This window comes from Cucumis sativus, chromosome 3 (genome assembly GCF_000004075.3).
Source record: "Cucumis sativus cultivar 9930 chromosome 3, Cucumber_9930_V3, whole genome shotgun sequence".
NCBI classification, from domain to species: domain Eukaryota; kingdom Viridiplantae; phylum Streptophyta; class Magnoliopsida; order Cucurbitales; family Cucurbitaceae; genus Cucumis; species Cucumis sativus.
The window spans coordinates 33,532,118-33,544,572 of NC_026657.2; the positions used below are offsets into that span (position 1 = coordinate 33,532,118).

The 12,455-nt window shown below is 31.0% G+C and overlaps 3 protein-coding genes across 3 annotated transcripts; 1 reads left to right on the plus strand and 2 right to left on the minus strand.

Moving 5' to 3' along the window:
- Positions 1-107: 107 nt before the first annotated feature.
- LOC101218199 (serine carboxypeptidase-like 45) lies at positions 108-2,813 on the minus strand. Its single transcript, XM_031881737.1, has 9 exons — positions 2,555-2,813; positions 2,359-2,460; positions 2,160-2,255; positions 1,795-1,961; positions 1,105-1,429; positions 876-999; positions 602-694; positions 345-462; positions 108-251 (listed from the first exon to the last, which is right to left on the minus strand). The coding sequence occupies exons 1-9, from the start codon at positions 2,811-2,813 to the stop codon at positions 108-110; spliced, it is 1,428 nt and encodes a 475-aa protein (XP_031737597.1).
- Positions 2,814-4,610: 1,797 nt separating this feature from the next.
- Positions 4,611-9,069, plus strand: LOC101218440. Its single transcript, XM_004136746.3, has 10 exons — positions 4,611-4,773; positions 5,378-5,786; positions 5,860-5,946; positions 6,168-6,674; positions 7,025-7,160; positions 7,258-7,423; positions 7,523-7,651; positions 7,890-8,084; positions 8,430-8,552; positions 8,652-9,069. The coding sequence occupies exons 2-10, from the start codon at positions 5,480-5,482 to the stop codon at positions 8,766-8,768; spliced, it is 1,767 nt and encodes a 588-aa protein (XP_004136794.2). The 5' UTR covers positions 4,611-4,773; positions 5,378-5,479; the 3' UTR covers positions 8,769-9,069.
- A 1,016-nt stretch (positions 9,070-10,085) lies between these two features.
- LOC101209999 (lamin-like protein) lies at positions 10,086-12,277 on the minus strand. Its single transcript, XM_004136633.3, has 2 exons — positions 11,984-12,277; positions 10,086-10,635 (listed from the first exon to the last, which is right to left on the minus strand). The coding sequence occupies exons 1-2, from the start codon at positions 12,192-12,194 to the stop codon at positions 10,292-10,294; spliced, it is 555 nt and encodes a 184-aa protein (XP_004136681.1). The 5' UTR covers positions 12,195-12,277; the 3' UTR covers positions 10,086-10,291.
- Positions 12,278-12,455: the final 178 nt, after the last annotated feature.

Below are 12,455 nucleotides of genomic sequence, written 5' to 3' on the forward strand. Positions count from 1 at the left end.
TATATAGACTATATAGTCATAAATTAAAGCTTGATTTAACTCTTAGTTGAGCATTTGTCTTAATTTGTAAGTAATTTATTTTGGGAATAATGAAGATATAATGTTACTCATGGGTTGGTTCCTTGAAGAAAAGCAGTAATAAGTGTTAAAGATCTTTGAGGGGCTGTATATGGAGCTTGATGAGCTCCACCTCTCACTGTTGCAAATGATAGACTGTTCTTTTCCCCATATGTTTCTACCCATCCTCCAACCTGAATACAATAATCAAATTCCACTTTTAGTTAGGACTTACATCTAAAAATCATCAATCTGATATTCAAGAAAAGATAGATAGATATATATACCTGATGGTTGTAAAACCAAGGTGAGTAAGGTAGGGTTGTGTTCAACCTTAAACTTTTTGCTAATTTATTCACCAATCTTCTACTCCCAATCAATGGAATAACTGCATCTTCATCTCCACTGCCAATTCAATCATTGACAATATTATTACATCTTAAACAAAAAAATGAAATCTAAATGAAATAATCTCAAGGACTACAAGTGTAATTTAATTTCAAACCAAAATAATAATAATAATAATAACAATAATTTGAAATACCTGTACACAAGAACCCTAATTCCTGAGTGAACAAGGGAACCCAAGGTGTCAATGGTAGGTATCAATAAGTTCTTCTTATCATATTTCAAAACACTGCAACAAAATTTAATTTTTATCTTCATTATTTCCATAGTCAATTTAATTAGCTGAGATCAAAATTAAATTAGGATAATATACAATTTAATAATTAATGTATTGTATGAATAATAAATATTAATGATCAAAGATCATCTGATTAAATTAAAATTAATAATAATATATTAATAATACTTACAAGCTGCAGAAACTCCAATTGGAAAGTCCACCAAGAAGGTGAGCATGAAGAGCCTTTTGGACGTCCTCTCTGTTTAAGTAACTACTAACTTCATCTGCTATACACACATCTATCTTTCCACTTTCTTCCTATACTTTCATAATAGTTACAATTCAGTCCTTCAACTTTAACTTTGTTACGATTTAGATTCCTTTCATACTTTTAAATTTCTAGCTAACAAAAGAAAAACGAAGTACCGAGTATTGCGGAAGGGTTTTGCGAGGAGTTCGTTTTGAGAGAAACGAAGAAGCTGCTTGTGAAAGTGTTGAGGATGTACAAACGTCAAGGTTGACAGAATACAAGTTGATGAACTCAGAATATTCTTTAGATACCGAATTATCAACAAAAGAACAAGATGTTGAAACATTGTGGAGAATGGATTGTCTCGTGATTTCAGAAATATTACAAACTTTGTTCAAAAGCTTATATGTTGAGTCTGAAATCAAGCCATGTGTCCATAAATATTCCCCTCTTGCATTGAAATCTGTGTAGAACTCCAACAATGGATTCCCTATCTACAATTAATAACGATTATATGTTTGAACAACTCATGAAAAGGTAAAAATAATCGATGAAAATGTTTGAGTACATGTTGAGGTATATTTTTCAATTCTTTATTTATTTTCTTTATTGCTTCAAACTAATCCACAATTTGAGTTAATGCATGGTTTAATTTTTACAGCCTCCACTTCTTGTCCCAATAATTCATCCAAAGTTTTGGAGATTTAATTGTCATATCTTAGATTTATATATGTTTGACCCAAAGTAATTCTATATATAATACTGACACACACTCAAACGTGTCCGTACAAATATATCTTAGGGTAATCTGAAAAAATATATATTCATATTTTAACTATTTCAAAATGAACTTACGTACAGCTATAGCTTTGAGGTTAAAGATGCTGAGTTTTGATTGGAGAATGAGTGTTGCAAGCTGTGGAACATAATGACCTGCATAGCTTTCACCGCTAATGAAGAAATCTCGATTTTTGTATTCAGGAAACTTTTTGAACCATCGTTCAAGAAATACCAAGTTGTCTTGTGCTGAAATTTATAAATTTATAACAAAAACATCATGGAATATTTGATATATAAAAAAATTGAAAAGACATAAATAATAATGGCGTTTGTTAAGAGGGGCGGTTTACTGTTTAATTTGAATATTCTACTTATGATAATAAATAAAAAAGAATGATTAGATACAAAATAATGAATTAAGAAGGTGATAACTGATATATATACCTGTAATAGTGTCATTAACTGTGGTATAGAATGTGATGTTTTCAGAAAATGAGAAGCCAACTCCAGCTGGAGATTCAACATATAGAATGTTTGCCACTGTGTTTCATCACAATTAATTAAGGAAATAAGTTAAATTAGAAGAAGAGATAAAGAGAAAATTAATGTTTTAATTAATTATATGAAGAAGCTAAGAAACGACCATTGTTCCAGCTGAAGCGATTATGAATCAAAACATCTCCTTCTGGTCTGAAAGGGCCATGCTCAACAAAAGCTCCAACACCCAATGATGAACACCCTGGACCTTAATTTAATTCAACAAAACACCTAACTTAATTTTACCATCAATAATGTATAGTTTGTATATAAATTACCGAAAAAGGGAAGCCCTTAATTACCTCCATCGAGCCAAAGAAGAAGAGGCTTAGAAGAAGGATCAGTGTAGGCTTCAACAAAATAGTAGAAAAGAGCTCTGTTTTGGTAATCATCAACTGTAATATAACCTGAAAATTGTTGGAAGTTAACAGTACTACTACTTGGTTGTCCTGGCAACCTCAAGATTCTATCACTCTCTTTTGAACACTCTATTCTTGAACACAGAATTACTCCCACCAATAATAGTATTGATATTATCCATTGCTTACACTTAGAATCCATTTTTTATTTTGTGTCTTCTCTCCTTTCAATCACATCAAGTTCTTTCTTTTTAATATACCCCTTCCCCCTATCTCTATTGTTGTATTCACCAACAACCATATTTTGTATATATAATAATATGAACGGTTTTTGTTTTGTTTTTTTGTTTTTGTCTTTCAGTATCCAAGCAGATGGCCCATGCGTGCTTAAATTTTGAATGTTATATAATAACTAAGCTCTCGTTTGATTTTCGTGTACTTATCTAGTGCATGGAATGACCAAAAAGTACTGATCTGCTATTGGAAAGATTTGAAACCCAGATTGGTATATGCATCATATGTTATTTACTATTTCAGATCTACGGGTTTAGAGATCATATATAACCCCATTGTTAATACATTACGTAGATTTTTGTGTCATTATTTGCTGGAACCAAATGAGAGACAGCATAAACAAATAGTTTGAAAGTAATCATGACAATATGTGTGTTTGTATCTTTTTGTTTTCTTCATCTCTCTCTCTCTCTCTCGTTTTTAAAAAACAATCTTGTTTCTTTGTTTTTGTATACTTTTGGACAGGTATATATAATTACAATTGAAGGCCTGCGCTATTAATTTCCTTGTTAATTTATAATGTAAGAATTAGGTCTTTCTTTAGAAAATTTATAATTGCCCAATAACTCTTAATTAAAAATAGGTTTTTGAAACTGAGTTTTTAATGAATTTTAATTTTATGTATAAAAATAATTATATTGATATTTTACTGATCAACACCAAAAATTTAAATAAACTAACCAAGTAAAACCCAAATCAATTGAAATTCGAATGTTTTAAGGATGAACTAGCGATTATTCATTTTCTAATAAAAGTTATTTGGTTAAAAGAAACTTTATAACATTAGATTTAAATAGTTGTTCAATTCAATACAACCCATCCCGACACATTAACACACCTCTAAAATATATTTGAGAACTCCCCAAGTTTAGTTGAATTTAAACGAGTTGTAAAGGGATGGTAAATTAATCAAAATCCCTGCAAAGAAGGAAATTAGCTACTAATTATATAGAAGTAGAGCATATATAAAACTAAATTTCTAAAAATAACTTTTGAATATGAATTTGAAAAGAAACAAAGAACAGAGGAAGCCAGTTGATTAAGAAATCTATTTTGTACTGAGAGATGGTTGGTTAATAAACGTTTTCATGCAAAGGCTATACAATAAATATAAGGAATGATAGTTAGATTTGATTTTGTTAATCTTGGAGACAACCAAGAATCAAACTAAATCAATTGGTTTTACAAGAAAATTAATAATCCAAACTAGTGTTATAAAAAGTATCAAGTGATAGTCAATTCGGTTACGTCGGTTTATTATCCGTTTAGTTCTTGGATTTTGGCCCTTCCTTTCTTCTTTTAGAAATTTTATTTTTATTTCCACTGTTTTCAAGGGTAAACACGTACCATTAGTTTATGATCGGTCCGTTCGTTTATTTTATTGATTTTTTCAACAAAACCCTCAATTTGAACCAACGTTTTTTCTTTTTGGTTTTTTCTAAAAACCAATCTAGATGTCCGATTTTATACGAAAACCAAACCAAACCATCATTATTATCGGTTTGGATTTGTTTGGTACACTTGTGTGTGTGTGCATGCATGCATATGTGTGGAAATTAAAAAAAGAAAAAAGAAAAAGGAAAAGAATTATAGTGATCCTTAATCTCAATCTCAATGTTGATCGGCATTATAGTCGGAGTAATTTTCTCTGGGAAGCCTTATTTAATGGGTTCTATTTTCTTACAAACGGAAGTTGCAGGTTTTAGGAATAATTGCTTGCAATTTGGATCTCCATCATCCCACTTTTTTTTTTTAATTTCCATTTAATTTGGTGGGGCTCTAAATTTTCCCTTTCGTATGTAACCTCCTTTTGTTTTTTCGGTGTTACATAGGACAACAAGGCTACTTTTCTCCTTATTCCTTGTTGGGTATCTTTTCTTCTTCTTCCTTCTTCTTTTTCATCTGTTATTTTCTGTTATTAATTATTGCGTTTTAATCTGTTTTTATGTGCTCTTCTTACGGCTGAAACAAAAGATCTTGTGTACATTGCATGGTTTTGTATTAGTGGATGTGTCATTACGGTGATCTTCATAATTCACCTTTTATATGTACGTATATATACATATAGACAGATCAATTGAGATATTTAGATTTCGGGTCGAGTGGTCAAGAAATCGGATCAGGTTCGATTAAAGACATGTTGGTGAGTTGGGTTTAAATAAATGAATGTTATGATTGATCAATCTGAGTTACTTATGGGTTGTATATATCATGCAAGATCATGCAAGCAGCTATGTGGCGTAAAAAATCCCCCCTGTTATAGCTATATGATACATTATCCTTTGTAGTCTCTTTATTGTGGTTTTCGTGCTCTTTCTCTTTCTGATCATCTTATAGCGAACATTCCTTTTTGAATGAATGCATCGCTCTTGATTTTGGGGTATGATGAGGATGTGCTACCGATGCCTATGTCCAGATGTAGTTACTGATAATTAGATATTATATTATATTTTGAAATTATGATGGTTGCAGGCCTATAAAACAAAACATTTGGAGTTTTAACTTTTGGCAAGTTTGAAAGTGGGCTTGTTGTTGTAAAATCAAAAAGGAAGAAAAATAAAATATTTTTAAGAAATGGGGACCTGTGTATCAACTCATGCAAAAATAGTACCAGCAAAAAAGAAACATCATCGTCATCATCGTAGGCAATCAAGAAAGTCAAAGGGTATGAGAAAAACAAATTCTATCGTAGAAGGTCATGTTAAGAAACGACATAGCAATGCAGGAGGAGGTGGTGTCGTCACTGATTATGCCGTCAGTGAATTTGTTCATATGGATTTCGAACATGGCGCTACAACCACATGTTGTAGATCAGAGGTTACCAATTCTACTTTCCATCTCACCCAATTGCAATGGCAACATAGTCAATATGACGCCAATGGTATGCACCCAAATTGACAAATGAGAGAAGTAGCTAGACTATATATATATATTAATAATGTGCTCATTTATAGGGATTTGCCAAGAGGAATTGTGGTATGATTCTGTGAGCTTAGTGGATCAATCTGATTCTGATGAAGAGTTCTGTAGTGTACATGGAGGTAATTTTGCTTCATTTATTTTTAATTTTACCCTCCCTCTCCCCAATTTTTTACTCTCCAAATGATGGTAACTACTACTATATATATATATATAATTGGAATATTGCTTCCAATACCAAATAAAGTTTTATGTAACCACTCTTGGGAGAAACTAGTAATATCTGTAGTCATATTATATACTGGGTAAACTATATATATAAAAAACGTCGTATACCTCTCAGATATGATTGCAGATGGGTTTCCAGTGGTGGGGAATGCAATTGGGAACATACCAGCAACTGGTCAAGTGGTTCAATATGAAAGATCAGCATGTTTTGTGGACAACAATTGCAAATATGAAGAGTTTTGTAGTGAGAGTTACTTGAAAATAGATGGAGGGAAGGCAAAGAAGTTAGTAGGAAAAGAAAATTATGAAGAATCTAGCAGTACTTATGCCATGGTTAGTGCTCCTGGTTATGGCCTTTCTCGTTTGGCTAAGGCTGAAGCTTGTGGAAAAAAGAAGACTTTGTTGGATCGTCATTCTTATGGAAGCTTTAAAGGCCTCAAAGTTGATAGGCAAAGCCACGAAGATAATAACACCAGCTTGAGGAAATTGGTGTCTGCTGCTAGCTTTAATGAGAAGATTTTGAATTCTCAAACTCCCCAACCTCCTCAGAAAATGCAATCTGCTGTTTTTCGCCTTTCGTTTAGACGTCGATCATGTGATGTTTTCGAAACCAACGAACATTGTACGTATAACAACATACTGCTATACCCTCATCATATATATATATATTCTAGTTTTGGATTGACTTCATCTAAGTGCACACTTAGAAAAGTCATTCCATTATAAAAAATTTAGGTTCAATTGATAGTTATCTAACTCTGGTTTTACTAGTTATTCTTAGTTAATTTTTTCAAACAAGAACAAGTTTTCAAAAACTACTTTTTTTTTAGCTTCTAAAAGTTGGCTTTGATTTTGATAACACTTCTAAAATGTCGACACCAGTAAGACATTGAAAACAATATATGGATGAATGTAACTATTGACAAGAATGAATAACTAAAAGTAGTTAACGTGGATTAAAAACTTGAATAGGTGAGTCGAAGAAGTACTTATACCGTCCAAGAGCTGGGCATATAATTCCAAGGTTCAAAGGAGAGAAACCAACTCCTGGATGTTGGTGTGAGATTCCCCCATCAACATTTAAACTTCGAGGTCCTAACTATTTCAAGTAAGTACGAGTCCATTTGAATTCACTTTTCAATTGTTATTTCAATAAAATATAATTAATTCAATCTATTTTTTTCTCTTGAAAATTTGTAACACAGAGATAGAGTAAAATCCCCCGCTTCAAACTTTAGTCCATACGTCCCGATAGGTGTCGATTTGTTCATATGCCCCAGAAAGATAAACCACATTGCACAGCACCTCGAGCTTCCCAACATTGAAGCCAATGCCACTGACGTTCCTCCGTTGCTCATTGTAAACATCCAGGTACACCTCTTTCTTATACCATATTAGTTTCATGAAATTAGTTGAAAATGGTGGAATAAGGTAAAGATAATTATTGTTGTTATCTATTCATTTTGGCAGTTACCAACATATCCAGCTGCAATGTTCCTTGGTGATAGTGATGGGGAAGGGATGAGTCTGGTTTTGTACTTCAGAGTTTCTGAGAATTTCAATAACGAAATCTCTAGTCATTATAAGGAAAACATCAAGGTACCTTCTCCTCTTTCTTTTTACAAGGAAAATCTTCCTATCTTCTTTTTTGGTTCTGCACCGAATACCACATACCGATATAAATGTTGCATGACGCTTGTATAGTTAAGATATAGGACTTTGTTAGTCGTATTTTCCACGTTTCGTGATTGAGTTGTAACATTTACATGTAAGTTTAATTTTCAAAATCCAAATGATCAGTGTATCAATGTTTACGATAATTGGTATTTGTTGGTAGAAATTTATCGACGACGAGATGGAAAGGTGCAAGGGTTTTGCAAAAGAGTCAGTTTTTCCCTTTAGAGAAAGGCTTAAGATCATGGCAGGACTTGTTAATCCGGAGGATCTCCAACTAAGTTCAACAGAAAAGAAGCTTGTAAATGCCTACAATGAAAAACCAGTCCTCTCTCGTCCTCAGCACAACTTTTTTACGGTAAAATACTACACCCTTTCTTGGTTAAAATTAAAGTTAGATTACAAATTTAGTTTCTAAACTTTGATATTCAAGTACGGTATAAACTATTATAGTTTAGAACACATTTAACAACTCCATAAATTTTTATTTCGTATTTACTCGTATAGGTTATTTCTTTCCGTAAACGGTATAAATTATTATAGTTTAGGACTTGTTTGTTAGCTTAAAATTTGAAAGGAGGTAAATATGAAAACGGAGGTTTGTACTTGTAGTTCCAAGTTAAAAACCATAATATGTATGTTTTTCATTCATTATTCACAAGGATAAATTAGTTTATTCGTATTGTTTTCTTTGATTTGCAAGGGTTCAAATTACTTTGAGATCGATTTAGATATTCATCGATTTAGCTACATATCAAGAAAGGGACTCGATTCATTTCGAGACCGTCTAAGGAACGGAATAATCGATCTTGGTTTAACAATCCAGGTAAGAACAATAAAATTTTGTAACAAATTAGAAAAACAATCAAATCAAATTATGTTATTTAAGTTTGTGTGTATGAACATAATAAATTGTGATGAATAGGCACAAAAGCCAGAGGAATTGCCAGAGCAAGTGTTGTGCTGTTTGAGATTGAACAAAGTTGATTTTGTGGATCAAGGCCAGCTCCCAACTTTAGTTACTATTGAAGAGGAGGATTGAGTACTCAACAAACTTTGCCTAAAGTTGATCAATTTGTAAATTTATGGGGAAATATATGATATCAAATCTCTCTCTCTCTCTTTTACAAATTTCATTCCCCAAAATAATAATGGGATGTTCTTTCCTTTTGTATTTCTTTTTCCTCTTCCTTTCTCTTCCATTTCATTCTCATTTTCTTTTCTTTCTCGTGTGGTTTTCTCACTCCCTCGATTATATATAGCTCAGTTTGTTTTTATTACTATTTTAAACTAAATTTGCACATGTGATATTCATGTGCGTACATGTATTGATTTTTTAAAAAGAAAAAACGACTATATTTTAATAAATGTATGATGATTATCCATATCTTTTTGTCGCATAAAATCAAACCTAGCTATAGCATTGATCCCTTGTCCAAAATTATTATTGTTGTACCTATATATCAATGAACCTTAACGCAAGTGGATGTCAACACAGCGAATACACTATTTAATTACTCATATTTATCTAATACGATTGTCAAGCACATGAAGCTCAAATTGTTATTCATTCTATATATATATATAAAAGGTTAATCTTAATTTGGATAGTGTTTTTAATATAATAATATGTTAAGTTTGGAGCAATCTTCTTAAAAGATTACAAATAAAACAAAATCTAGTAACGATAGACTCTATCATCCATAAATATAAAAAATATAAACTTTGAAATAAAAATATGTTAAATATTATTTTGATAAATGTCCTTTTAGTTCGGTCGTCGTCAATAAAAATGTTAAAAGGCAGTTCTTAATCACTATATAAAAACTTTTAATTTCATTAATTTCTTATATATGTTTTAATAATTTTAATTTTTTTTAATTACAACATCCACTGTACTTAAAAATGTTACCATCAAAATTACTCTTCAAATATTGAATTTAGAGAGATTCCGAGAGAAAATGTCATTCAAGATTAATATAAATAAATAAAAATTCTATTAATTTCTTGAAATTTTGGATCATAATACTCATTCACCGATCATTGTGTTGCCTAAATTCATGAACGTCTCCCATCCAATATTGATACAAAAATACACTTATAAATATAAGGGCGAATTTATTAAGGGACCATATTGTACGTGCCTTTTCATATTTTCGGTTTTTGTATTCTAATATTAATTTTGAAGTGTTCAATTACAATATATATTAACTAATCTTCTTTTGTTACTAAATTTGACCTCTCGTATGGTGGTTGTGTCCCTTTAAAATCTCATATTCTTGGTCGTCAAATGCACCTGGTAATACCCTAGTAATATAAAATGAAATGAGGAAAGAAAAAAAAAAGTTGAAAACACAAATCAATGCAATTACATATAAATACATAAAAATTTTCTCAAAGTTTTTTTTCTATATATATATATATAAAGCCAAAGCTTAAAAGCAGACAACAAACCAAACAAATTGAATAAGAGATTCACTTCCTAAATTCAAAACCAAAGCCTCTAAATCAAACAAAGGTTCAAAAAGAGAGAATTTAGGCGCTTTCAGTGCCATTCAATCTTAGTTAACCACCGAGAAAGAAAATGGCTACAAAAAGCAGAAGGGCATTCAAAATTGAACAACAAAGGGTGGGATTATTTGATAGGAATGCACCACCACTTTTGTTAGAGCCTGCAGGCGACGGAGCTGGGGCGGAATGATCAACTGTCGACATGTAGACGGCGAGTTTCATTCCTTGGAAGCAGTACCCGCCACCGCCAATGAAAAAGTATGGATGCAACTCTGTCAGCTGAAACACGTCTCGTCCACCTCTTGTGATGTTCTTTATGAAGTCCTTCTCGTTGCAGTCCTCGAAACTCCTTTTGTTCACTTCCAATACATTGTAATACCGTTTGTCGAACACAAAATCTAATCAACATGTAGTCATAGTTAGATATCGAACAGTGAATCAAATTGCCTCTAAAATAAATATAACGTAAATAATAGATACGTATTTCCACATATTTGAAAATAACAAAATGTTTTTTACTCGTTTAACTTCTTTAAAGAAAAGTTAAGATCTCGATATTTTCATGAATATCAATATTTTAAACCTCGGCTATAACGTAATATGTATTTTTTGGTTGGATGAAGTGAATTATTACTTAAAATAATATCTTGGGGGAGGGATTGAGAAATCTTCTTGGGATTGAACTTTTGTGGAGATGAGTGTGAGAGAGGAAAAGACAGATATTGGGAGAAAGAAATGAAAGAGAAAGACTTTAAAGAGAAATAATAAAGGTTTCTTTAGATTTTCATCTTAATTATCTTCTCTTCCTCTTATTTTTCTTTAGTTATTTAGTGAGAATTACAATAGTACTTTTTCTTTACACTTTTGGTTTGGTATTTCAGAAGAGTATAACTTTATTTAAACTCATGTTCACCTCAGTTTTATCTGCATCAAAGTAAAAATAGTTATAAATCAACTAATAGATTTGATGTTTTGATGGATATAACTTCATTTTTGTTAGGGTATATATTAGTTTTTTCTATATGAATTTATCCTTGACTTGGTAAAGAATAATAATTTATGTTTAATTTATTATTTTTAATGTACTTGCATTATCTTTTGATCGTTCTCCACCCTATATATCGAATATGGATCAATAGAAAATATGTTAAGATTTTGAGACAATATATTAATTTTCACATGTTGTTTAATTTTCTCAAATATCTCAATTTTTTTCATATTTTGCTAAGAAACCATTTGAGTGAATTTACAACCAAATCTAACCAAAAATAAATAAATAATTAAACAAAATAAATGTTCTTTAGAAAACTATATCTTTGCATCAAGACGTAAATAACAAAAATTAAGAAGACCTATATAATTAAGTACATAAATAGTGTTGAATTCTAAGCTTAGTTTTCATATATTAAAAGGTTATCAAACTAAAACTAAATTTCTTAGTTTTTTTTATTATTATTTAAAAGAAAACACTCAAGAAGTACAATAGTATCAATCATTGTTATTGATTTAATATGAGACATAAATAGTGTTAGTCATATTACATTATGATAAGTTCAAATTCTCACTCTCTCTTGCATTAAAACAAGAAAATTAATTATTGTAGTCATATCAACCTCATAAATTTATTTTTAAGACACACTAAAGAATTGGTGGTTAATAATTAATCTGAAAAAAAAAAGTGTAGGACTGCTCATGATTTAATGAAAAAAAGAAGAAGAAGAAGAGAGAAAATGAAGAAAAACTTACAAAGCCAATCACCAAGATAGAAATGGTGAGAAGAGGACCAATGAGTGTAGTTTTGATTAGGGGTCCATCCTTGTGAATTTCCCACCTTATGAAGCTCCTCTCCCTTTCCAATTGTTACCATTATTAACAATAACCATCCAGTACAAACCATTACCATCTTCTTCCTTATGATAAATCTTATTCTACCACTTCCTCCTCTTCCTATTCCCATCCTCTTTTTCTCCTTTCTTCCCAAACAAACAATGAAATTTTTCGAGCTGAGATCTCTCCACAAGCCTAGTAAACAAAAGTGAGGTATTTAAAACTCACAGTTCGAAAAAAAGAATCAAAAACAGTAAATGTACATTAAACTTTTAGAAATCGTTTAGTACAATAACTAAAAGTTAGTAAAGTAGATTATTATAGCTCACTCCATGTTTGAGACACCAACTATAACAATAAACTAAAATAGTAAATTAACTCAACAATAAAT

Bases quoted from the DNA above. Each gene is read 5' to 3' on its own strand.
- LOC101218440 (XM_004136746.3), top strand. From the start codon at position 5,480: ATGGGGACCTGTGTATCAACTCATGCAAAAATAGTACCAGCAAAAAAG. The intron at 7,424-7,522 runs GTACACCTCTTT...TCATTTTGGCAG, and splicing joins TGCTCATTGTAAACATCCAG to TTACCAACATATCCAGCTGC. The intron at 8,553-8,651 runs GTAAGAACAATA...TGTGATGAATAG, and splicing joins ATCTTGGTTTAACAATCCAG to GCACAAAAGCCAGAGGAATT.
- LOC101209999 (XM_004136633.3), bottom strand. From the start codon at position 12,194: ATGGGAATAGGAAGAGGAGGAAGTGGTAGAATAAGATTTATCATAAGG. The intron at 10,636-11,983 runs GTAAGTTTTTCT...CATGTTGATTAG, and splicing joins CTATCTTGGTGATTGGCTTT to ATTTTGTGTTCGACAAACGG.
- LOC101218199 (XM_031881737.1), bottom strand. From the start codon at position 2,813: ATGGATTCTAAGTGTAAGCAATGGATAATATCAATACTATTATTGGTG. The intron at 2,256-2,358 runs GTCGTTTCTTAG...GATGAAACACAG, and splicing joins TCGCTTCAGCTGGAACAATG to TGGCAAACATTCTATATGTT. The intron at 1,430-1,794 runs GTACGTAAGTTC...TATTAATTGTAG, and splicing joins TTAACCTCAAAGCTATAGCT to ATAGGGAATCCATTGTTGGA.